The sequence below is a fragment of the Asterias rubens genome, chromosome 9 (assembly GCF_902459465.1).
Source record: "Asterias rubens chromosome 9, eAstRub1.3, whole genome shotgun sequence".
NCBI classification, from domain to species: Eukaryota; Metazoa; Echinodermata; class Asteroidea; order Forcipulatida; family Asteriidae; genus Asterias; species Asterias rubens.
In genome coordinates, this window is record NC_047070.1 from 1850112 (window position 1) to 1877020 (window position 26909).

At 39.0% G+C, this 26909-nt stretch overlaps 1 protein-coding gene across 3 annotated transcripts; it reads right to left on the bottom strand.

Moving 5' to 3' along the window:
• Positions 1–1715: 1715 nt before the first annotated feature.
• LOC117294466 (EIN3-binding F-box protein 1-like) lies at positions 1716–26450 on the bottom strand. 3 transcript variants are annotated; one of them, XM_033776881.1, is made up of 12 exons: positions 26385–26450; positions 24976–25480; positions 24090–24245; positions 23073–23191; positions 21937–22019; positions 20976–21024; positions 20252–20485; positions 18048–18272; positions 17180–17350; positions 16248–16430; positions 13915–14072; positions 1716–1796 (listed from the first exon to the last, which is right to left on the bottom strand). In XM_033776881.1, exons 2-11 carry the CDS (start codon positions 25274–25276, stop codon positions 13956–13958), a joined length of 1638 nt encoding a protein of 545 aa, XP_033632772.1. In that variant the 5' UTR covers positions 25277–25480; positions 26385–26450; the 3' UTR covers positions 1716–1796; positions 13915–13955. The 3 variants fall into 3 exon arrangements, with proteins under 3 accessions (XP_033632772.1, XP_033632771.1, XP_033632770.1); XM_033776880.1 differs by lacking the exon at positions 1716–1796 and adding an exon at positions 5054–12772; XM_033776879.1 differs by lacking the exon at positions 1716–1796 and having other exon boundaries at positions 13611–14072.
• Between the last annotated feature and the right edge of the window lie 459 nt (positions 26451–26909).

Sequence of the window (26909 nt, forward strand, 5' to 3'; positions counted from 1 at the left end):
TAACTGCCAGAACTTGATTTCGATTCTCTTAACCGCTTGAACATGACACCCTAGAAAACTATGGGTTTTAAGTAATATTCTTTGAAGAAAAGTGTACCCTCTTGCCAACCCTCTCCATCAACACATATCAAAAACACCATAATTAACAGAGTAATCAAATCTTTACTTAGGGGTTGAAGTCAGATTAATACTTAAATCAGTCTAAAAGTATTTCGCTTAGAAGTTTTCATTTTAAAAGACATACAAACACAAAAGCAGTGAATCAATTGACATGTAAATTGTCAAGGGTCTCAGAAACCAGAAAAGTTGACCTTAAGAAGTTGTAGTTAAATGCACTGGACACCTTTGGTAATAGTCAAAGCCCAGTGTATCCCAACATAATGCATACAATAACAAATCTGCGAACTTTTGGACTCAATTGGTCATCGAAGTTGCAAGAGAATAATGAAAGAAAAATAACCTTGTTGCACAAATTTGTGTGCTTTCAGATGCCTAATAAAAGGCTTCAGGCCTGAAGTCTTTTAATAATTATTTGATATCAAATAATAAACCACAAGGGAAACTGACTGGGTACATTTTTAAATGATTTAGGATTGAACAAAGAAAAATTTACTAGAGCGGGATTTGAACCAACGACCTCCGGTTTAACGTGCCGGCGTTAATTATTTGAGTGAGAAAATTACCCGTTTCTCAAAAACTACTTGAGATGGAGCCGTTTCTCACAATGTTTTATATTAATATCGAAGTCTTATATAGAGCACGTATCTACCAAACAAGGTACTCAAGGCGCTGAGTATATACAAACTTTCAGAAAGATAGGTAATTGCAGTGATGAATTCTGAGACCCAATTATTTAGCACCTTATAAGGGTTTACAAGGTGCTACGGCGCATTAAGCAGCCACATCCAGGAACACCGGGGCGAACCCCTTCTCTTTTCGATAAGTGCACTGGGTTATTTTACATGCGTTACACAACACATGGGACCAACGGCTTTACGTCCCATCCGAAGGACAGCTCTCTTCTGCTCGTTTCTAAGTAAATTATTTTCAGTAATTAGTGTCCAGTGCCTGTAAATATGAAACATATATTTACATGTAGGCTTATATACATTGTTTTCTTTCCAGGGATTTTTTTTTACGACTTGGATAGGTTGTGCTCATTCCATCTATCTTTAAATTACCATATCATACAACTTTGTATAGTTGTAGTTTATTGTGTTGACCTGTCTTACGGGCAGTGGACACTATTGGTAATTACTCAAATGAATTGTTAGCATAACAACTAACTTGGTAATGAGCAATAGAGAGCTGTTGATAGTATAAAACATTGTAAGAAACGGCTCCCTCTGAATTAGCAATATTTTTAAAGAAGAGGTAGTTTCTCACTCAAATAATAAATAAAAGACTTCAGCTGAAGCCTTTTATTATGCATCTAAAAGCACACACATTTATGCAACAATGGTGTTTTTTCTTTCATTATTCTTTAATTACTCTTGCAACTTCGATGACCAATTGAGTCCAAATTTTCACAAGTTTGTTATTTTATGTTTTGATACACCAAGTGAGCATACTGGTTATTGACAGAACTTTACCAAAGGTGTCCAGTGCCTTTAATGTAGAAACAAATGTTACTTGTAATTGAAACTGAATTGAATTGAATACTCACTCTGAATAAAAGCGAACTTCCAAACCAGGCTCCAAATTACAATCCTGGCGTAAAACATTGCGCTCGATGATCAGTTTATCCTGGATAAATAAACTCTTCTTCATTCACAGACAGAGAATTTACTAAATGGCTGAAAATTGAGATGATACTGCGAGTCGATTAAAAAAGAATGTCGAAACAGGATGGGCAGTGTTTTGATATCGTTGTAGTGTTGATTGAATTTTCATGACACATCAATACCCTGAAAGCCACTGTAAATATGCACAGAAACGATCCAGAAAAATTGGCAAACAGTTTCTAAAATCTAACTTTGTAGCACTACGGTGCTAAGAACCAGCAGCCGATTTCACGAAACGCTAGGCTTAATCCTACCTTAACGCCCCCCCCCCCCAAGCCTTCTTAGAGTCAGAAACCCCCCCCCAAAAAAAAACAAAAAAAACAAAACAAACAAACATAGAAAAACAGACATAAACAAAATGCATAAATAAAGGATTCAACACATCATTCATAAGTCCCCCAGCCACCCAAAAACGTCCTTGACTCCTCCCCTTCCACGAAGTTAAAATTACTGGATAAGCCGTGATGGCAATTAAGCCACTTCAGAGAAAATTGATACTGTAATAACTGCATGAGCACCCATTAACTACATCTTCAACCAACTTTCACGCTCGGATACCCACACGTTATTGTCTATTGTTTTCATCATTATTCACATAGAAGATGATGTACCTTGACGTTTCTAATTATCTTTTTCTCTTGTTTTAATTCATATCTAATCGACCTTAAAATGGGGATGACAAACAACTTCACACACAATGCATTCATTGAGATGACTCTGATCAATCATGACATACTCAAATGAACACGTTTGATAATTTATTCACAAGTTAAAGGTACAATATATATGTTTTTCATCTTACACTGTATCATTTTTTTTATTAGTACTCTCATATCTGGTTGTTTAATGCAGTCAAAACATAAAATTACAACTAACTTTCATTTGTTGGCCTTGAAGTATTCAATTTTGAAAGACAAAAATAGCAAAAATTAAGTATTTAAAAAACCTAGAAACATTCTTAAGAGAGTTGTTTGTATTAAAGTAGATGCATACAGCAAACATATCAAGAAAATGACTGGAACTTGATCAGTGTAATAGCCATGTTGGACCATAATTCTTGCCCAGCACTCAGGGCAAATACATTGTGCCCCACAGATTTGCCCTAAATACATCAAAATATTGTCCGCTGTGCGTTGATCTGATAATTAGGATAATGATAAGGGGCATCAAATGTCACAGAGAAAGAAACACAGTAAAGGTCATTCAACTTATTGCACGGCCCCATAACACGAACAGTTTGGAAACCTGGCATCACGCCTTAAGGCCCGGTCACACAGGCCCCGATACAAGAACGAAAACGAGAACGATGAAAATGCACGCCTTCGATTGGTTGATTTCCTCAACGCAGAATACGCACCAATCAAGGGCGTGCATTTTTACCGTTGTCGATTTCGTTCTCGTTATCGGGGCCTGTGTGAACAGGCCTCAAATCTTGCACTTCAGCAATGAGAGCCCCGTAATTAAACATAAATAATTTTGTTGATCTGCGCGCCCTTGGTGGACTTTATTGCCCACCACTAAAATTGGTCAAGCTACAACCCTGATCTTGATGGCTACGTTTACCCGGACAACAGACGACCAAAACATCAACAAAAATTCAAGATCCTGCCACCACTTTTTCATTTGTTATATTTGTTATGAAATAAATTAGTTTGATTTTTGAGGTTGAACAAAGAATTGACTAGAGTGGGATTCGAACCAACTGAGCTATCTCGCTCTATGTTGGCGGTGTCCCCATTTTGTCAATATCTTTGTTCCGGGGTGCCAGTCAGAAGCTATACAACCATTAACTGCCGTGTAGCCAGGGAATACACCCAAATTACGATACAACCTGGGAAGCGGCAGCCAGGGGATCACCTTGGGATGTGACTTTTTGTTTCACATATCAATATAGACCACAAGGGAAACTGACTGGGTAAATTTTAAAAATGATTTTTGGGGTTGAACAAAGAGTTGACTTGAGTGTATCTAATTTATTCAAATGAGATATTCCTGTTGGTAAAAATGAGTGAAAAGGTAGTGGCAGGATATAAAAAACTGTCCAAAACATCTTCCCAAAGTTTCAAGAAATTGATTTTACCTTGCTATAAATTTAAGTGTATAAAAAAACCAATTTTCCGTAAACGTTTCTCACAATGTTTTTTACGATCGAAAGCTGCTGTAGGCTTCTAACCCAAAGTTGTTTATTGCCATCAGTTTTAAAAGCGATTACCAAATGTATACATTCCCTTTAAAAGGGTAAAAGTTCTTAAAATGTGCATATTTACAATAGTTTTCCATAAAGAAAAAAAAAAATTAAGAATTGGTGTAAAAAAAAAAAAAACTGATTAAAATAGAAATAATATCTCAAAATCACTTAGCAAATGGAAGCTTACACTTGTATTTACATCTGTATAACTATTTCCAATTGCACACATAATATATATAAGTAAATGCTTTCAAAAAACTTCACATGTTTTTGCCTCTCCATACAACAGAACATAGATTTTAAACAAGTCTTTAGGGAGTTGTAACATTGAAAAGGTGTGGCAGCGTCAAGTTTTATTTTACAATTTCATCAACACATTTATTTCATTCAACTATCTGTAGGTCCTCAACAAACATGAAATTAAAAAGTGGATGAAATTAATTTAATAATTATCACATCTACATAGCATGCAAGTGTGAATTTATTGCATTATTGTTTACACAAATTATCAATAGCACACATTAGTTTTATACATATTCCAAAGAAATAAAGGGTGTCATGGCCAAGTGGTTTAGAATTCAAGTCTTAAAAACCATCAGAGTGTGGGTTAGAATCCCATTCATGACACTTTTGTCCTTGAGCAATATGATTTACTTCTCATCACAAGGGGGAAAAAAAGTACCTGTGAATGCATGGTTCTTGTGATTGATTAAGCTTAGTGCACTACACATGTGGCTGTTACTCCCAATGGAGCTGAGATGGTTTAAAGACTCTGGACACTATTGGTAATTATCAAAGACCAGTCTTCTCACTTGCTGTATCTCAACATATGCATAAAATAACAAACCTGTGAAGATTTGAATTCAATTGGTTGTCGAAGTTGCGAGATAATAATGAAAGAAAAAACACCCTTGTCACACGAAGTTGTGTGCTTTCAGATGCTTGATTTCGAGACCTCAAATTCTAAATCTGAGGTCTTGAAATCAAATTTGTGGAAAATAACTTCTTTCTCAAAAACTTTGTTACTTCAGAGGGAACCATTTCTCACAGTGTTTTATACTATCAACCTCTCCCCATTACTCGTTACCAAGTAAGGTTTTATGCTAATGATTATTTTGAGTAATTACCAATAGTGTCCACTGCCTTTAAAACCCACTTCGGAGACAACTAGAGACAGCAACAAGGACTTCGTCAATGATAGTTTTCTCCTACATGGCCCAAACGAGGGCGATAGAATGTTAAAACTGAAAAAGAATCATATGAAGAGTTTACCACTGGGAATGATTTTTAAAATCATCCCAGAAAGTATCATCCTCTATGGGTCAGACGATTCAGTTGTCGTCGCTGATGAACAGGGGTCTTTTCCAGCACTAGATGGCTTCTTGACTCGGACAATCTCGGGTGATAAGGAACCAAAGTCACCCAGTCATAATCCGTTTGGATTCAACTTCAACATGATCCCCGCTCAGTCGGGAATGAGGGGTATGCCAACTAAAAGGAAGAGAGGCCAGCGAAATAGTCACAGATGGCAATGCCCCAACCGCGTCCATCAAAGTCTTCAACCACAGTCTCAGAAGGCAGCGTTATTTATTTAAACACATGTTTTGTTGTTGAATACATGGTTGAGTGAGCAGTGGATGTCTTTCCGAATCGCTCTCGAATCTTACCCAAATTAATCAAATATTACCGTTGACATATCTCAGTTTGTACATATTTCATTATCCGGTCATAGTTTCAACATGTCAGACTCGAATGAATCACCTAATTTGTCCGACATCGAAGCTTGGCGAAAAACCATAGTTCCATACATCAACCATGATGACAACTACAGTGAGATTTCCATCCTGAAGAACCAAATAAATGACCTTCAGATCTTGAATATGCCGGAATGAAGCTTGTGCTTGATTACTCGTGGAATATGAAACCAAATGAAACAATGATTGAAGAGTTCAAGTGTTGTCCAATTCCAATTCTGATCGGAGGTATTGCGTGGAGGAACCACAGGAAAAAAGAACTAAGTCAGAAAGCAAAACCAAAGACGCAAAGTCTACAGCAGCTATGTTTCCCCTTTCAATTGTTTTAAAGTTTCTGCTTGCCTCACCATGCAGTATGAGACCATGATAGAGGAGTTTAAGTGTTGTCCAATCCCACTTCTGCTAGGAGATATAAGAACCTCAAAAAAGAACTAAGTCAGAAGGCCGAACCAAAGACGCAAAGTCTACAGCAGCCATGTTCCCCCTTTCAATTGTTTTTCAGCTTCTGCTTGCCTCGCCATGCAATAGGAGACAATGATTGAAACTTTCAAGTGTTGTTCGATCCAAATTTTGATTGGAGATATAAAAACCACAGGAAAAAGAACTAAGTCAGAAGGCCGAACAGAAGACGCCAAGTCTATAGCAGCCATGTTCCCCCTTTCAATTGTTTTACAGCTTCTGCTTGCCTCGCCATGCAGTATGATTGAAGAGTTCAAGTGTTGTTCAATCCCAATTTTGATTGGTGGTATAAAAACCACAGGAAAAAGAACTTTTCGCAGCTTCGTAATTTTTGATGGGAGCAAATATTATTTGAGTGGGTACTTGCGACTTGAGATATCAGAGGAGAGGCCGTGTATTTGTCAGCCTCAATATTTTAGAGCCAGTTATTGAGAACTGAGCTAGTTGTTTCCAGATTAAATTCTGAAGTAGTCTCTTATTAAATGAGCAATTGAGTTCTCCGAGAGTGTCTAGTACGACCTAACTAATATTTCAACTGATCATTAAGCAGTTTCATTGGCGTACTATTCTAGGCCAGGATCGAAAGAACGACCTGTAAGTAATCATATTTTGTTTTGTTTAATAACTTGATTTGAGAAAGTATTTGTTTGATTAACATATTGAGATCAAGTAATTTGAAGTGCTTTTATTTTGGTTAAGGTTGTCAAAACGATTAGTGTTCACCGAATAGTCGTAGACTTGTAAATTAATGTATTTATAGGCCTAGTTTCATTCGTAAATGAATATGTGGACAATGCGTTTGATTTGACCCTCTCTTGTGTTTGTGTGTTAAACTATCTACTAATGGTTATGTCCGGTTTTGGCTAACTTCCAATTCAGGGATGTGACACTGAGGAAAAGCTATTTCTGAGCGGGGGAGATAATTAGCAGGAAGGACAAACATTGATGAGGACCCCAAACTTTCTGAGTGGGTGGAGGACATATCGTCTCACCAACTAAGACATGTCAGATGAAGAGAGTGCGCAAATGGTGTTTGACCATCTTAATAGCTTGTTCAGGTAAGAAGCATGAGTATTTTCCTAAGCTAGAATTCCGTATTGAAAGTGGGGCAATGGCAGCGTATTATAAATAGAGAATAGCACACCCTAAAAAAAAAAGAGAGATAGGTATTCACAGTCACGCTGGCCTTTTGTTCATACAAGATGCGTTCAGTGTGAACTTGTAAAAGCATCAAAACTACACCGAAGTGACAACCGCTCACAGATGCAGCATGAACAGTACAAAGAATCAGCCTCTTTCAGGGAGGAGAAACGACAGTCTTCAGACAGCAGCTATGAGGTGTCAAGTACACCAAGTTCTGACACAGACTCAAGGTTAGTTTACTATAGATTTACTTTATTTTATTGCCAATTTTCTTGAATGGTTTTTGAGTTCTATCTTTATGGAGATGTCAAAAACAACAGAGGGCGCTCTTCATCATGGTGGCTGTGCTTTTTTAAACTCTCCTCTTGCCTTGTAAGAAAGCTGAGTTTTTTACCTAAGTTTGGGCAAGTTTTTAACATTATTTATGTTACAATGTGATCTGTAGTTTGTCTAAACTGTTTGTACTGCCTATGTCTATGGATTTATATTTGGACCACAATATCAAAAGAGGTTCACCAATTTTTTGTTGAGTTTGTTTGTACAGCTCTGATAATGAACCTAAACAAGTTGGTGTCATCGAGGAAAGGAAATACCTTGTGTTTCATAACAACCTCCTTGAGTTTTTCAACTGTTGTCCATCATGCTCAGTACCAAGTAAGAAGAAGATCAAGTGACTTGGAGGCATGATGGTTGGGGTGAAGCAGACCTGTTGAAAGAGGAGCTGTAGCTACCGTCGAGTTTGGAAGAGCCAACCGACGGTGGGCAGTGTTTCTGCGGGCAACGTTTTGTTGTTTTGTTGCTTTGGTTTTGTATTTCGGTTCGTCCTCGGTTAGTTGTATTATTGTTGTCTTTGTGTTTCTCTTCATCTTTGTATTTCTTGTGTTTGCTTTCATGATATTTTGTGCCTTTTGCGCTGTTTTGGCAAAATAAATTATAATAATAGTAATACCAGTAGTCATAGCTATGTTGATGTCTGGCACAACATCAGAAAGTTTTTGAATGCGCTAACCTTGATCAACATCGCCACATGTTCGTATTAAACGTTTTTCATCCATCAGCAAAGGTAAGCTGTATTGACCCCTTTTGGTAAAGATCAATCAACCGCCGGCGACTTTGCCATTACCTTCACAGGCTCTCCAGGGGTGTGGAAATCACCTGTGCTCACCATGGTCGGCAGGAAACTTTTTTGGGGACAACCGGGACAGCATGTTGGCTACCCAGTTCATGGCCGGACTTCGGGACAGGCGACTTCATCAAAGGTTGGCTCCAATGCAGCCCTGTTCGATGAGCTTTAAAGATCTACGGCAGGAACTGCGGGCGTTTGCCGAGGACAACCTTATGGAAGCAGAGGTAACGACAACACAACCACACAAAAATTGGCCCTCAGGGAACTTGTGAAACAACAAGCTGTCACCCTCAATCAAGTACTAGATCACCGGATGAAACTCTGTCAGCGAGTTGGGAAGCTCAAGCAGACTCCTGTCTTTGGACTCCGACAAGGGCCCCATCCTCGCCCTATTCTTATTATGATGTCACAAATATGATTGCAGTCATCTTGAAATTGAAATTAAATATAAAAGAAAGGTGTTTGATTATTAATATGTCTTGGTTTTTTGTGTTTATCGTTCTTTTTAATCAATTATTTGTTAATTATATTACTATTATACTGGAAATGTGTAAGTTACTCAACAAAAAGAAGAAACAAGTCTCAAGGGCTAATAAAGATCCAGAAAAGGAGAACATCTGAATTAAGACAGGAGATTTTTTCACAAGATTCTTGCCAACAAATAAGTGGTAAAGAAATTATTGCCTAAGGGGAACAGGCTGCCGAAGAGTTTTCAGGAAGCCCGAAGATTATTCAAATTATCTGCGCATCTGCCCGATTTCATGGGTAACGAAAGGAGGCTATTGCTGTGTGCGCTTTGAGGTGTTAGGATGTCGGTAAAGTAACTAATTGTTTAGTCACTGTAAGTGGATGAGATGAGGTCGAATAATAAGAAGATCAACCTGAACGAAGATTAATCAAAGTATCTGCGCTTCTATCCGGTTTCATGGGAACCGAAAGGAGGCTATTGCTGTATGCGCTTTGAGGTGTTAGGATGTCGGTAAAGTAACTTTTTTTTAGTCACTGTAAATGGATGAGATGAGGTCGAATAATAAGATCAACCTGAACGAAGATTAGTTGAAGTATCTGCGCACCTACCCGGTTTCAGTGGTACCGAAAAGACGCTTTTGCTGTATGTGCTTTGAGGTGTTAGGATGTCGGTAAAGTAACTAATTGTTTAGTCACTGTAAGTGGATGAGATGAGGTCGAATAAGAAGAAGATCAACCTGAACGAACAAAACTCCACTCAAGTCTGTGGATGTTCAGTTTCAATGTGTTCTTGTGCAAAGAAATTCCCCATGCAGGGACAACAAAGTTTTATTGCATTGTATTATATTGTATTGTATTGTATTGTATTGTATTGTATTGTACTGTTTTGTAATTGTATTGTATTGTATTTTCATGAACATGTTTGAATTTCGGTGTATTTTTTTTATTTCTTTTAATTATTATCAGTGCATTTTTACAGTTTTTGCTTCTCCTCTTAGGTCGTTATAAAAAAACTCCTTGGGCTGTTCACCGGTCGAGACAACACCGACGAGCTGTGCAAAGCTGAAAGAGAATTGGGAAGGTTCAACATGGCCAGCCCAAGAGACAGTCCATATGGACTCTGACGACAGTCGACAAATGGGTAGCAGATAACAGGATCTTCAGCCTTTTCCAAGGAACGAGACAGGACACTGAGCAGAAAATGACACCAGAATTGGAAAGAAGACAAGTGGGAATGACATGGCAACAGAGTTATACCACAGCATTCCTGAATTTAACAACTTCACTGTCAACGACAACCTACTCCACACCTTGCAGTTGGCCTCCAGGAAGACGAGCCCACCTAGTATTCTTGAACTACTCCGAGAAGTCTGGGTGGCGGAGTCCCAACTGGAGGACAAAATGGACCGAAAGGCTGCTCACCGCTCCCCACCAAAGAGGGTTTCCATCTTGGCTATAGAGCAGACAGTACAACCACCCACTCCTGCCCCTAAACCCACAGGTGAGGTGGAAGGTCTTAGACAGGCCGTCGACCACCTTCACCAACGGTTGGATGGCCTCTTCAAGTTGTCGCCCTGTGTCCAGCGAGGCAACTCGTCGTACTCCGGCAGACAGTAGAGAAACCAATCTTTCTTCTGCTAAAATTACGGGGAGGAGAGCCATTGCAGTGGCATTTGTAAGTCACCAAAGAATCCAGCGCTGGTACAGGAGAATATGTTGACCTGCGTTACTGTGTCCAAACCACAGAGTTCGGGAAATGACAGCAGACAGCAGTAGAGGGCCCTCCTGCCGTCCCCAGACCATCTAAGGGTCCAGCGAAACTGATGACTACTGCAACCAGGTATCAAGAGTCTCCTTCTTGTGATGGTGTCTCAAGTATCCCCAGAGGTGTCGTCGGGGACCAGGCTACTACTCCTGTCTTCATCGACGGACACTCCACGATGTGTCTCCTTGATACCGGGTCGCAGGTTACCTGCGTGACAGAGAAGTTTTACCACCGTTTCTTGAAGCACCGCCAACTCCAACCCCTGTCGCACCTTGCAGTGATAGGGGCAGCCGACCAGATAGTACCATACAAGGGTTATATAGAAGTTAGTCTAATGTTTCCTGCTAGCACTGCAGGGATGAAACACGAAGTTAGTACCCTCACCCTTGTGTGTCCAAGCCGTCAGGGAAAAGATGATGTCCCCCTGCTCGTGGGCATTAACACTAGTGTCGTGAATAAAATGTTGCGGGTGTGCCAGCTGAAGGCTGGGAAACAGTTTGTTAACCATCTCTCCATCGATTGTGCTTGGGCGAAAGCCTATAAGTGCAGCTCTTCTTCACAATCCGCTCAGACAGCTAGTTGTACTGCCGTACCCAAACCAGTTTCTCATTCGTTGGTCTCCTTAGATTTTTATTTAAGGCTTCACCCCTTACCATCGAGGATCTAGATAGAATTAAGAAGTTGCTACATGATAAGATCCAAATTTTCTCTCAAGACGACTTAGATATCGGTTGTACATCATCAGTCAAACACTTTTTTTCAAGCAGTGCGATGTGATGGCCTCTTTGTACGAGTACTGCGTTGGTCACATGGAGCTTGGTGCACTTTCAGCTAAGCTCAGCGAGGCTATTGTAATGGTAGAAAGACAACATAGGAGAGGCATATCAGTTTAACCAACGGGAGACATTAGAAATCGTTGTTTACCGTCTCCCACAGGATCAAATACAGGGCCAACGGAAAATATTCAAGGCAAGAAATGTGAACCCGCACGCTAACAGTTTCACATCCAAAGAGAGTGAAAGAGCATCAAGCAGTGTGGTTTCCAGTTATCCCACAGCTCTTGCTCCAAATGGGGTCGGATTCGGCAGAATCAAGTTTTTTGTGCGGGTTGGAAAAACAGACTTTGGTAAGGTGTTGTGGTTTAAAGATGCTTACCAGCTGAATGCGGTAGTTAGTGCACAATGGTTCTTGACGCACCATTCCCCTTGCGCATCGAAGCATTCCCCTTGCGCATCGAAGCATTCCCCTTGCGCATCGAAGCATTCCCCTTGCGCATCCAAGCATTCCCCTTGCGCATCGAAGCATTCCCCTTGCGCATCCAAGCATTCCCCTTGCGCATCGAAGCATTCCCCTTGCGCATCGAAGCATTCCCCTTGCGCATCGAAGCATTCCCCTTGCGCATCAAAGCATTCCCCTTGCGCATCCAAGCATTCCCCTTGCGCATCCAAGCATTCCCCTTGCGCATCCAAGCATTCCCCTTGCGCATCCAAGCATTCCCCTTGCGCATCCAAGCATTCCCCTTGCGCATCCAAGCATTCCCCTTGCGCATCCAAGCATTCCCCTTGCGCATCCAAGCATTCCCCTTGCGCATCGAAGCGTACTGGTATAAACGTACATTGAAGGGGTGTGGTATTCAGTTCACCCTGCTATCCCGCTACAGTAATTACTACTACTTTCGTTAAGTTCCAATAGACTTTCCAATGTCGAAAGAAGATCAACCAGGAGGCTCTGATTTAAACACCAAAGAACTATTTGACAAGTTTCTACAGTATTTCATTCTAAGTTTAAAACCCTCTTACACACCAAAAAGAGATAGATGACACTAAGCTGAAAGAGCTGCAAAATGAACTTGAATCTCAGAAACTTTCAAGGCCAGGCAATGCGGCCCAGTTTGGTTTTTGTGGAGAACTAGAGAGTAATCTTCGGCAAGATTATAATAATTTGGGGGGCTAATCATGCTTACTCGCAGCTAAGAGCTGAATTGAGCAATTTCACTCAGAAGGGATGCTGAGAAGGGATGAAGAAGACGTGTTCTGGGTGGAATGCCCGAACAAAGGCAAATGAAGAACTAAGGCAAATGAAGAACTATACAACCAAAACAGAAAAAAATGCAAAACATAATTACAGGCCCAGCCCTAAAACAGATGTTCAAGCAGTACATCAAGTCAATACCTATCAAATGGGACCTTAGCTATTACAAACACAGAAATCTACACTGGCAAAACAGATGATGAATGCAATCGATAATAATAACAATCCGTTTTTAAACAGCGCTTCACACAACCGAAGGGCGTCTCAAAGCGCTTCCAACATTATTACCCCTGGTAAGTGGGCCATTTAATTCAATCCTTACACCATCTCAGCTCACTGTGGAGTATAGCCTGTGCAACAAATATGCGCTATTAAGCTGAATCAATCACAAGAACCATCTCTGCCCTCACGGGTACCCATTTACCCCTATGGGTGGAGAGAAGCAATTATAGTTAAGTTTCTTGCCCAGGGGCATAAGTGTCAAGACCGGGACTCGAACCCACCCTCTGCAGAGTGTTTAATGGGGAAATAGTCGCTATTGTATGGAATGACAAAAAGCCAGTGTATTTTTTGATCACGTCAACTTCTTGAGTCACAACAGTGTGTACAATTATGATGCTGCTGCGCAAAAGAAACAGTTTCCCCCAAATCAAGGTGATTTGGTAGTCCACGAAGAGACGATACTAACCTATTAAACCTACAACTTGCATCTTTCTCTAAGCCTTAGGCTTCCATGCTAGATTCTAATACCATACAAGGACCCCCTCCAACGCCCCAATGGGGCTACTCTTGGGGCTGAAACAGGGTTACCCCTTCACAGTCCGTAGGGATGTAAGCATGGGTGTCATCCACAAGGAGCTTGGTTGGTAGAGCAGAGTGCACTACATTCCCAACTTTTTACGAAGCAACTATGGTTTGCTCAAGGGCACAAGTGTCATGACCGGGATTCAAACCTACACTCTACTGAAAACCCCAGAGCTACATGAAGGGGTCGGTGGGTTTCAACCACTAAAAGCTTAGCTGGTAGAGCAGAATGCACTATAACTTTTTTCAAAGCAGCTATGGTTTGCTCAAGGGCACAAGTGTCATGACTGCGATTCAAAAAACCACACTCTGCTGCTGACACCAGAGCTTGGGTCCGATGACCTAGACCGCTCAGCCACGACAGGCAACAATAAATATAGATACAAGTTTACCTTGACCATTGGGGTATTGGGGATTGGGGTGGTCAACTGGATCAGTGCATCTGGTCAACTCGGCAGAACTCTCCTGTGTCCAGGTTCTTAGCCATGACTTGGTTTGGGTCCAGGTTGGGGATCTTGTGGACAATGTGGACTCTCTCATTACACATATCCTACAAAAATAAACAACAAATTGTATTAATTTTGGTTACCCATACACCGATGTGTATAAGCACTGTATACTCAGTACTTTCCCAAGCTCTGTGAACAAAAAATCATCACAGGCATTTTACTTGGGTGGGATTCGAACCCATAAACTTGCAATGCTAGAGCAGTGTCTACCAACTAGAACACCAAAATTGCTCGCTAGCTAGAGGCAGTTTCAATCCTATTTTTTTCACAGAGCTCAGGAAAGTAGTGAGAATAGAGTGCTTACACACACCGGTGTATATGGGTAAAAACCAACATTAACATTCTTTATCCCGATGCAAGTTTCTATCTATCAAATAAATTTCAACAAACCCAGCTCTTACAGCCTCATGTTTCATAGCATTTTGCCAGGGAATTGACGTTAACCATGTGTGTAGATGCAGTTATCATATATTGTGATCAGTTGTTGTGATAATTTATTGATTAATATTGCGCCCATTCCATAAATGTACACAAACACATAACAAAATAATTAGACAATGATTAAAAAACAGTAAAAAATACATTAAAATATTGACAGTAGATACAAAAGTAAAAATGCATTGAGTAAAAAAACCCAGTAGATACAACGGTAAGAATGCATTGATATAAAAACAGTAGATACAACAGTAAAAATGCATGACAAAAAGACGGTAGATACAACAGTAAAAATGCAATGACATAAAGACAGTAGATACAACAGTAAAAATGCATTGACAAAAAGACGGTAGATACAACAGTAAAAATGCAATGACATAAAGACAGTAGATACAACAGTAAAAATGCATTGACAAAAAGACGGTAGATACAACAGTAAAAATGCAATGACACAAAGACAGTAGATACAACAGTAAAAATGCATTGACAAAAAGACGGTAGATACAACAGTAAAAATGCAATGACATAAAGACAGTAGATACAACAGTAAAAATGCATTGACAAAAAGACGGTAGATACAACAGTAAAAATGCAATGACATAAAGACGGTAGATACAACAGTAAAAATGCAATGACATAAAGACAGTAGATACAACAGTAAAAATGCATTGACAAAAAGACGGTAGATACAACAGTAAAAATGCAATGACATAAAGACAGTAGATACAACAGTAAAAATGCATTGACAAAAAGACGGTAGATACAACTGTAAAAATGCAATGACATAAAGACAGTAGATACAACAGTAAAAATGCATTGACAAAAAGACGGTAGATACAACAGTAAAAATGCATTGACAAAAAGACGGTAGATACAACAGTAAAAATGCAATGACATAAAGACGGTAGATACAACAGTAAAAATGCATTGACAAAAAGACGGTAGATACAACAGTAAAAATGCAATGACATAAAGACGGTAGATACAACAGTAAAAATGCAATGACATAAAGACAGTAGATACAACAGTAAAAATGCATTGACAAAAAGACGGTAGATACAACAGTAAAAATGCAATGACATAAAGACAGTAGATACAACAGTAAAAATGCATTGACAAAAAGACAGTAGATACAACAGTAAAAATGCAATGACATAAATACAGTAGATAAAACAGTAAATATGCATTGATATAAAAACAGTAGATACAACAGTAAAAATGCATCGATATAAAAACAGTAGATACAACAGTAAAGGCCGATTCAAACTGCAGTGATAACTAAAATGATAACAATCACGACACAAAGAGAACGCATTCTATTGGTTGAATTGCTCCAGGCAGAATACGCCCACGCTCATTCAACCAATCGAGGGCATGCATTTTTAACATTCTCGTTTTTGTTCTCGATATCGAGGCCTCTGTGACCGGGCCTTTATACAAATTTGTAAACAGCACCACACTGAAAAGTAACCAAAAATTAACAGGTGCACAGAACTTCCAGAAAGTCGTTGCAGCAGAAACCAAACTTGGCCCAATTTCATAGAGCTGCTAAGCAGACAAATTTGCTTAGCATGAAATTTCTTCTTTTGATAAAAACAGGATTACCAACCGAATTTAAATTTATTGCATATTTCCTGTTACTGGTATTCAGCTGTTTGCTTATCCTGAAAATCACGTGGAAATTCTGTTGGTAATCCTGTTTTTATCAAGGAAGAATCTTCATGCTAAGCAAGTTTATGTGCTTAGCAGCACTATGAAATTGAGCCCTGGTCAGAACTTACCTGAAGATATCGAAGGCCAGCTGCAGTAATCATAGTACATCCTGAAGCATAAAGGCTCTTCAGGTCTGGGCAGGCGTTGGCAAGAGACAGGGCCGTCTTATCAGTGACTTTATGAATCCCAGAGATCACTACATGTTCTAGGGGACAGCATCTTATCAACTCTAACAGACCTTTATCTGTTACCTGCAAAAATCAAATGTTAAAACTGACTGAATAATTGTGTCCAGGGCTCAAATTTGGAGGACAAATCCACAAGACCATAGGGTCTGTTTCTCAAAATATTTACCGGACCAGACTTGTCATGAGAGAAAATTTATCAATGGACCCTAAAGACATGCATTTGCATTGAGACAGAGAATAACAATTACAGTTTCGTAAACCAAAAGGTCTGTGGATCGAGTCGAGAACAAAATATTATAAAAGGTCTCAACGCACAAGCATGTCCTAAAAAAGAACTGTTATACCCCCACCACACGGAAATCGTTCTCACTACGTCCTGTCCTGCAATTAGACAGAGTAGCAACGTAATAAAAATGAGAACGATTGCAGCACTTTCATCCTGTTTATAGACCAACCCAATTCATTACCAGAATTTAAATTTTATAGGGTCACATAATAGACACATCTCCGGCCAAAGCTATACATTTTAGCCAGAACAAACCTGTTTTATGATTTTCTAAGGTGTTCGGATGTAATGAGAACTAGTTTGGTGCCACCCAGCCTTTAAAGGCAGTGGACACTAATGGTAATTTCTCAATATAATTATTGGCATAAAACCTTACTTGGTGACGAGTAATGGGGAGAGGTTGATGGTATAAAACATTGTGAGAAACAGCTCCCTCTAAAGTGCCATAGTTTTCGAGAAAGACGTAATTTTCCACGAATTTGATTTCGAGACCTCAGATTTAGAACTTGACTTTGACGAGTCCTACCTGATGTGAATCAGCGCCAGTTGAACTCTTAATAGAAACATCTCTCAATTTCAGGCAATTATTGGCAATGTCGGAGAGCAGAGCGTCGTCAACGCACTTCAGTCCAGCTATATACAGCGTGTCCAAGTTACAACATGATATCGCTATCTCCAGAAGAACTGCATGTGAAATCTATAAAGTCAACAATGTCATTGAATTAAAGGAACACGTCGCCTTGGATCGATCGAGTTGGTCTTTGAAAAGCGTCCTGTAACCGTTTGTTATAAAATCGATGTGGTTAGAAAGATGTTGTAAAAGTAGAATACAATGATCTACACAAATATGCCTCGAAATTGCGTGGTTTTCTTTTGACCTCGTCGACAAACACGGTCGGCCATTTATGGGAATCAAAACTTTGACTCCCATAAATGGCCGACCGTGTTAGTTCGCGATGCAATTTTGGGTGATACTTGTGTGGATCATTATATTCTACTTTTAAAACATCTTTCTAACCATATGCATTTCATAACAAACGGTTTCAAACGCTTTTCATAGACCAACTCGTCCGATCCAAGGCAACGTGTTCCTTTAAAAATGGCAGATCATGGCTAGAAAAAAGAGAAATGTATGTCAGTTAATTTTGACAAAAATTTAGGGGGAATTTGTAGGTATTCAAGGCAAAGCTATACGCTTTGGTAATCACTTTTTAAAAATTAATGGCAACAAAAACCTTTGGTTGATTAGTAAAAAGAGTTTTGAGATACATTTCAATTCTTAGTAACGTGGCAATGTGAAAGATATAAGTTGTTATGCCTGAAAATTTAGCTGTAAACAGAGTCATGAAATGGGGCACAGATTGAAAACTTTCTTTACAAACTCTTAGCCATACCTCTTTGCATCCGTTGAGTTTGAGAGACGTCAAGTTTCTAGCTCTTCTCTGATCTCGTAGAAGACTGATAAACGCTTCACCCGTCAGACGCACACAGAATGACAGAGATAAGTTCTCTAACTCGGTACAATGCTTAACGATTGATCTTAGAGCATGGTCGGTCATTGACTCATGGCAACCACTCATGTCTAGTACGGTCAGTTGACTACCAACCACACTAAACATCTGAAATGTAATTAGACAAAGTTGTTCAGAGGATTAAATATTTGCCACATGTCCATTCTGGCCTGGATGAGAAGACTACCCCTCCAGCTGTAGGTATCAATCATGGCCCAATTTCATAGAGCTGCTAATCACAAAAATTTGCTTAGCATGACAATTTTTGCCTTGATACAAACAGGATTACTAACACAATTTCCATGTGATTTTCAGGTTTTTTATTAAACAACAGCTGAATACTAGTAATAAGGAAAATGCAACAAATGAAATTTGGTTGGTAATCCTGTTTTTATCAAGGAAGAAATTCCATGCTAAGCAAATTTTCGTGCTTAGCAGCTCTATGAAATTGGGCCCAGGTATTGGAGTAATGGTGGGAAGGTGAAAATACCTGCACCTATTCCACCAAAGGCAATACCATAAGCACTGAATCTACCTACAACTACGACTAGGCCAACATGAACCATAGTGCCGCCGAGCCCTACAATTATAATGTTATGTATATTTAATCAATTTAATCAAGTAGATTTTTTTTAAATTAACAGATAAGATACAAAAGTAACTATGCTTTTAAAGGTAGGTCTATGAGAACGGGTATAGTAAGACACAAAATTAAGAATATGTCGAAAGACTTAATAGTGCAAAGGAAAGTTACAAAGCTGGATTGTTTTATCACTATTTTACAAAGACAAAAAACTTTAAAAGACTAGAGGAAAAATTAAACCATTTTGGCTTTAGATTATTAAAAGTTGCAGGTTTTATGTAAATAATTCCATAGTGTTAAACTGAAGAAAGTTAATCACACAAATCACACAAAGTTACGTTTATATAAAACATATGGAAATCAGATTAAAGAATGTATCTGGGCTTAATTTCATGGCTCCTTTTACCGCCGAATTATGCGCTTACGATCACAATTCGCCGCTAACTTGCAAGCGCCAAACTTCTGCACTAGCTGTGTAAGCGTAGAATGCCTAGTAACATGGAGTACGCAAACTCAAGCGCAGAAGCCAAAACTCCCAGCTAACCAGTGAAATACGCTTGAGGTTAGCACGAAATTCCCTGCTTCCGTAAGCGAAGAATCTGCGCTTACGGTAAGCAGAGCCATGAAATTGGGTCCAGATCGTGATACTGCAGAGGGATCAATAAAGAAGCAAAGCTTGTATATGACGGTCCCTATTCATCCAAGAAGAAGAATGGAATCACAGGCCAACGAAGGTGATTGCCTCCATGACCCCTGGTCATTGCCTTGGTGCCCTTAAAATGCTCCAGTAGAAATTTACAATTTCTTCATATGGTGCCCTTGCCCTTTCAAAAATAAAACATACTGGCCTGGAATCACGACTCCTGGTTTTAATTTTCAGTTAGCATTTTAAAATGAAAGGGAAGGTATACATTTGGTAATCAATCTTAAAATCTTGGGTTAGAAGTCTACAGCAGCATTTGATAGTATTAAGCATTATCTTCAAGTACGCGCTAATCCTCCAATCAGATTCGCAGAATGGAGTGGTGATAAAAACCTATATTGCACGGCTAATATCACAACCTGTGCTTGTGTGTTCTATGTCACGCGCCAAGTTTGCTTGAAGATAAATACGTTCGGCCTCGTTGGATATGGGACGCAGAAGCGCTGTATTTTTCTGTATTCCATTCGCGCTTGTGTGATAACTTATAATATTTCCTATTTGAGGGATATTTCACAATGAAATAATGTGGTTATGTAAATAGATAACAGTTTTTATTCCCCCAAATTTGAATCTGAGAACGCTTCTCAGATTATGAATTCCTACATGGATTGTTCTTCCTGCGTGGACTGGTCACTCCAGACTTTCGGCGATATCTAAAAAACGCGACCATCTTTTGAAAATTTTCAGATGTTAGTTTTGTTTGCACATCAACATCTACATACATAGGATTAAAACAATAAAAAGTTCCACAAAACGAAAGGTATACTTTGCCTTTAACATTCCCACATCTAAACCCCTTACCTCTTCAATATCCTCTTCCGAGATCATGTTAATCCCACAAAGTCTCAATTCACTCAGCTTGGTGAGTCTCGATAGAACTGTGAGTAGCGAAGCGCCCTCTACTGGTAGTCCACTGAGCGATAACGATGTGATGCCGTTGGGAAGATGTGATAGCGTGTTGCTACTGGTTGGTTCTAAGGCTTTATAACAGAAGGAAAGGTCCAGCTCTTGGAGTTTGGTGCAGCATTCAAAAAGCTATACAAAATAAAAATATAAACAAATCGTTTGCGATTATGATGCACAAGCTTTATCTGATTTAGTTCTGATCTGAAACTTATTTAAATGCAGCCAATATTTCTTTAAAAAGAGCCACTTCTTTGGGTACCATTTCTTCATCTTCTTTTAAGATTGTCGTTCAGACACAGCACTAAAGACAGTTTTAAGCAGTTTTAACTCGTTTGTTTTTTATTAGAAATGTGTTTTTTTCTGACTGTGAGGAAATTTAAAGAACACATTTCCTATCAGAGCCCAATTTCGTCGGGCAGCTTTTGAGCTTTAAAGCACACAAAAGAGCTCAGCCCCCAAAAAGTTACGCTTTCCAGAATATGGCTGGTTCCCTAACATTTTTTGCTTAGCAGAAAAATTGTAAGCAGTGTTTTCTGCTTAAGCGACTCTGTAAAATTGGGCGCGATTTATATGATGATAGAAGAAGGGGAAGAAAGACAAGAAAATTTTAATATCTTACCGATAAAAGGCCTTCACTTGTAATTTTATTGCAGCCACTTAGACAAATACTACAAGAAAGGAATCAAACAAAATACAATTTGAATTTGAAAAGTTGAATCATTCAACATGTACAGTACTACCTCACTTTGGAATTCACTACCTGCTTACCTCTTATAACCTTTCCCAATTCAAGCGCTTTATCAATGGTCATCTTTCTACTTCTTGATTTCCTCTTCTTTAATCCCCTTTTCCCTTGTTAGGCATCACTTAAAAGGCACTGGACACTATTGGTAATTGTCAAAGACCAGTCTTCTCACTTGGTGCATCTCAACATATGCATAAAATAACAAACCTGTGAAAATTTGAGCTCAATTGGTTGTAGAAGTTGCAAGATAATAATGAAAGAAAAAACAAACTTGTCACACAAAGTTGTGTGCTTTCAGATGCTTGATTTCGAGACCTCAAAATCTAATTCCGAGGTGTCGAAATCAAATTCATTGAAAATTACTTCTTTCTTGAAAACTAAGTTACTTCAGAAGGAGCCGTTTCTCACAATGTTTTATACTATCAACAGCTCTCCATTACTCATTACTCCATTACTCAAGTAAGTTTTTATTCAAAAAATTATTTTGAGTAATTACCAATAGTGTCCACTGCCTTTAAGGCACTGGACACCTTTGATAATTGTCAAAGACCATGAGTATTCTCAATTGATGTAACCAACATATGCATAAAATAACTCAATGGATCATCAAAGTTGTAGGAGAATGGTTAAAAGCCTTGCTCAAGGGCACAAGTGTCATGACTGGGATGTGAACCCATACCTACACTCTGCTGCTGACAATGCAAGAGCTTGGGCCAGGTGAACAAGACCGCCTGGCCATGACACACAATATATATAATTTAATTGCATACATAAATTTGCAACAAAAACAACAAATTAACTCTTATATGAGAAATATTATAAAATGTAAGCTTACGATTTCAGGTTTGGGCAGTTTTCAGCGAGTGACACGAGACTCTTGTTGATTAACGAGTTGAGATTAGACAAATCAAGATGAATCTGAAATTCAAAAAGATGAAAAAAACATGGCAGGTTTTCTTTGAAGATTAGGTATTTTTTACACAGCCATTCAAGCAAGGTATTTTACTGCAGGCATGGACCAATGGCTGACTACACCAACAAGGCCCAGCACACCCCCCCCCCCCAAAAAAAAAAACGACAAAGGAGAATTTATTTACAACTCCATGATCTATGCCCAGGTCTGTCCTCAAATAGTCATGACTTCAAAACTAGTCGCCTAAAAGTTCTGTGGTTGAGTCAAGAACAAAATATTATAATAGGAAGCAATGCACAAGCACATACTCAAAAAGAAATTTAAGTAAACAATTAAGTAAAATAAATAGATGAGGAGGTTAAACAAAACAGTTAACTAAAACTAATACAACAGCCTTGATTTCAGACACTTTTAGTCCCCCCAATAAACCATATTATTATAGGCTGGGCTATTTTTCAAAAAATGTTTTTTTTCCTTCTGAGATCGTTAAAATAAATCCTTTTTTTTTGTTAGTTAAAAAAAAAGGAGGCGGCCTTCAATAAGAAAGCAGGGGGGTGCTTGTCATTAGAGAGGTTTCGCAAGCGTGCGGATATCGATAAAGATACGGATATGATAACCGTATCATTTCACGTCAGCCGCGTGTTGGATTTTGTTTCGCAAGCTACAGATATGTTTCACTTGAGTGCGCTCGCATTCATCATGAGTGTTTTTCTGACAAACATGACCCGTAGAGACCCCGTGTTTTATAAACTGCATTTTCTCATCGTTTTGCTTGCAAATGACTAACAATTTTCTATCTATATCAAGCACGATACCAGTGAAAGCAATTCCTTGGGAAATGTTTTTGATTTGGGACAAAAAGACGGCTAAAAGGCTGCAAAACAATATCCGTTTTTCAACGACATGTATGAGCTCCCGTATCCGTTGCTAACATGTATGCAAAATATGATGGTCGCGGATATGCGTCAGGTGAACACACAAAGTGTCGACGTATCCGTATCTGTATGTGTATCCGTACACTTGCGAAACCTCTCTAATACTCTTGATGACCATCTTACCAAATTGATTCCAAGAAAGGATCCACATACTGAGACTACTTCCTCTGTCACTTTGAAGGTTGGAGTTCCAAAAGCCAACTTGGAAATCTTGGGATTCTTACTGACAAGGCTTTGGATTCCTGCGGACGGTCAAAATATAGTTGTAATGTCTTGACTTTGACAATAGAGGGCCCGATAGAGCATCTAAGCACAAATGTTTGCTTAGCAAGACATTTCTTCCTTGACATAACCAGGATTACCAACCAAATTTCCACATGATTTTCAGGATAAGCAAACAACAGCTGAATACCAGTAACAAGCAATATGCAACAAACGGAAATTTGGTCGGTAATCCTGTTTTTATCAAGGAAGAAATTTCATGCTAAGCAAATTGTTGTGCTTAGCAGCTCTATGAAATTGGGCCCCATTGCTTGCTTGGTTTATTGTGTCTTTCACATGTCTTGCTTATAATACACATAGATATATACTTATCAATGGGCTACTGTTTCAAGGGTATCACTGTATGGGGTGGTGGTCTCTACAGGCATTATTCATTGGTTGGGTCATGATTGGAATGGTGATGAGGTAAACCATGGAGCAAATAAACACATGTCTATAGACTTGGGTAGCTCTATCAGCAGTGTGAGTGTGTAGTGCAAGGATACTACAATAGTGTAGGCCCTAAATTCAACTACCAATACCAGTGTTTCTTTTATAACTTCAATCTCCAAGGAACAAAGCTCCTTCCAAACTTAACCCCATTTTAACCATTAATCTTCATTTAAAAAGCTGCCGTCTAATTCCTCTCTAGCCCATAAGTCACTCCTAGGGTATGCACACCCTATACCCCCAATGGACCATGCACTTGACCACCACCAATATCTGGGCCAAATTTTATAGAGCTGCTTAAGCACAAAAGTTTGATTAAGCAAAAAAATCCTCGCTTAGTAGAATCAGATTACCGGCCAAGACTACACCATGGAGCCTCCATGACCACACTAAGTGTTATGCTAAGTAATTTGATAATTGACCCTTCACCTTTATTGCTTATGTTGCTACAGTGAACTTTGACCTCAATCAGCGTGTCCGGACAGCAGATAGCTTCAAGTGTTTTGCAGGTTATCAACGGAAGCCGCTTCAACTTGAGAAACTTGAGGGATTTCTGCTTACTCAGGAGCGCATGCATTCCATTATCTGCAAATCAAAGGGAAGAAAATAAATGAGAAAGAACGGAAATTACAGACTACAAAAAAAAGACAACAAAATAAAATATATAAGTTTGTATGTATTGATGAAGCCTTTGCTAATCTGTCATAAACAACCTAACTAAATAATTAAATAAAATGCAATGAAAACATCTCAATTTTTCATTGGCTAGAGTCCTCATCGTGAGTTGGGATAAAAAATACAAGTCTCTAATCTCACGTTAAATTATCAGAGGCCTGTATGCTTCGTTTTTGAAAGGGCAAGGGCACCAAGGCACATTTTCTCCTAGGTAAAGGGCACCCTATGAGGAATGTGTATATTTCTACTGGAGCATTTCAAGGGCAATGACCAGGGGAATGGAGGCAATCACCTTCATTGCTTCCATGGCCTTCATTGCCTCCGTGAAGCATCAGGCCTGACCTTAAATGGTGTAAATGGCCATTGCATCTGATACCCGTCCAGTGAAAAATGTACCATCATCCAAACATCTGATGACATCATTCTGAAACAGAGGTCTGTACAGGGATGTTTTGGTTCATTCAATGATTTTCAACGATTTTTGATTTTGACATTTTAACTGATGAAATCTTCCTCCTTGGAATGTGAAGACCTATTAGTTGTTGAATTTTAATGTCATGTTTCAAGTTTCACTCTATCCTGTTTGACGAAGACTTATTAATGTGATATTTTCAAAGCATAAGATATTGGGAGACCTTACCCGAGACTTGGTTACACTTGCTTATAACGAGAGAGTCCAACTGGCATTGACACGCTTCCAACTGCATTAATACAGCATCAGTCACCTGCTCCGATGCTTTAAATCTCACCGATCGTAACGACGGTGAGAACAAGTGATACGTCACATGAGGCAGGTAGTCCGGTGTCAACATATCATGGTCGGCAATGCGCTGCAGTAGAATCTCTTTATGTTTGGTTGGCAGTAAGCTTCCAACTTGACTGATGTTATTAAGATTCTGCCCGATGCATTGAAGGCACATGTCCACTAGTTTCTTCACCATTGTGGCTTGTTAGAGTTTAAATCTTAGTTAGAAGAGTCAATAGTCAGTGTTCAATACTCATGTAAAGTTGGATAAACATTTGAGTATGTTTTACCGGTTATTTCGTAAGTTGACGTCGACACCACACCCTCAGAGTTTGCAATTATGGACAATTTGGAGACAAGTAGGTCACCCTGCACTTCACCAGAAAACCAATCAAGGTGCCTACACAAAAATAAAACATTATACAATGAAAAATAAAAAAGTAATGGTTTTAAATATCAAACTTGACGATCAGAGCATACTGAATCGAAACGTTGAGTTGAAACCAACAGTTCTTTACAGAACCACCCCAACTCATTAGAGATAGTCATTACATGGTGTTACCGCAAACCTTTCTATATCGTATTTCCACCATGCAAAGTTTCAAATCCTACTTAAACTTGTAGTTAAAACTAAAATCCAAATGGAAGTTGATGCAGACAAAACTTAAAACGTCTGAAACTTTCAGTGAAAGTACAAATGTAATGAAAACTTGTGATTGGAGAACAAAACGTTGAATGTTCCCCTTGTGCAACCAGGCTGCTATCTGAATGCATTATACACTGGGGCAGTGACTCACCACACTACCACATCAGGGATTGTGCAAGAAGTTGAACTGTTTATTGAAAACCATTCCTGAGAAAGCTTAAAGCCTAGAGGGGAAAGTTGAACAGTGATAATTAACCAAACCATTTAAAACATCAACCATGGGTTTCTCTACACAGGTCTACACTGTACTTTTTTTTTTTGGGGGGGGGGGGCTGGGTGTGTGTTTAAACAAAAAATAAAATAGATGGCATTCAAACAAAGAGCTGACATTAAAGAAATACATTTTAGTTCTCCACTGTTTGAATGTCAATATATTAATAAATTATAGTCATGACATTGATGTAGACACACTCTTCAGAGTTCCCAGATGCGTGTCCATATGTTTTGTACACAAAGCATGGATTGGTTTTTTTTTTACAGGATGAACGTGTGCAGATAATTCTCCCTGTTTGTCCTGGGAAAAAAAATATGCGCACGGTCGGGGACAATCGGCATTTGTAGTGTAGTGGTAAAACGGAAAAGTTGGGGACTCAATTACCATAAGAATTTATCATTTTTAAAAATTTTTGAGATTGCGGAGTGGATTTTCTGTCGCCACCAGGGCCAATGAGAGTTCAAAGGACACATAAAGCCTAATTTTGGCGAAAAAAGAAGGGAAAAAAAGATATTTGCATTGCCAAAATTAAAACTTTATAAAAGAACCCAATAGAAAAGGGCACTCCATGACTCCAGAGTCTCTCTTCTGCAAGTGAAAGCCGAGGGAAGTAAACAAAAAAACAGGAGGAATTATGCATCTGTTTCAAATCTGTGCTAAGTATTATAAAACAATATTATGATTATTTATTTAATATGAGTGCAGAGATTTTGTTACTGACTGACCCATTTGCCCCCAGTGAAAGTGTTACAAAAGTGCCTATATAAATGACTTGCCTAATTTCCAACGAAACTCCTGGAAAACGACATCCGTGGAATAATGGGTTTTACACTCGGCATAAAGCAAAAGACACCACTCGATAGAGACAAGGAATTCAGAAAGACAGCAAACCCCTCGATTAGCAAAAAA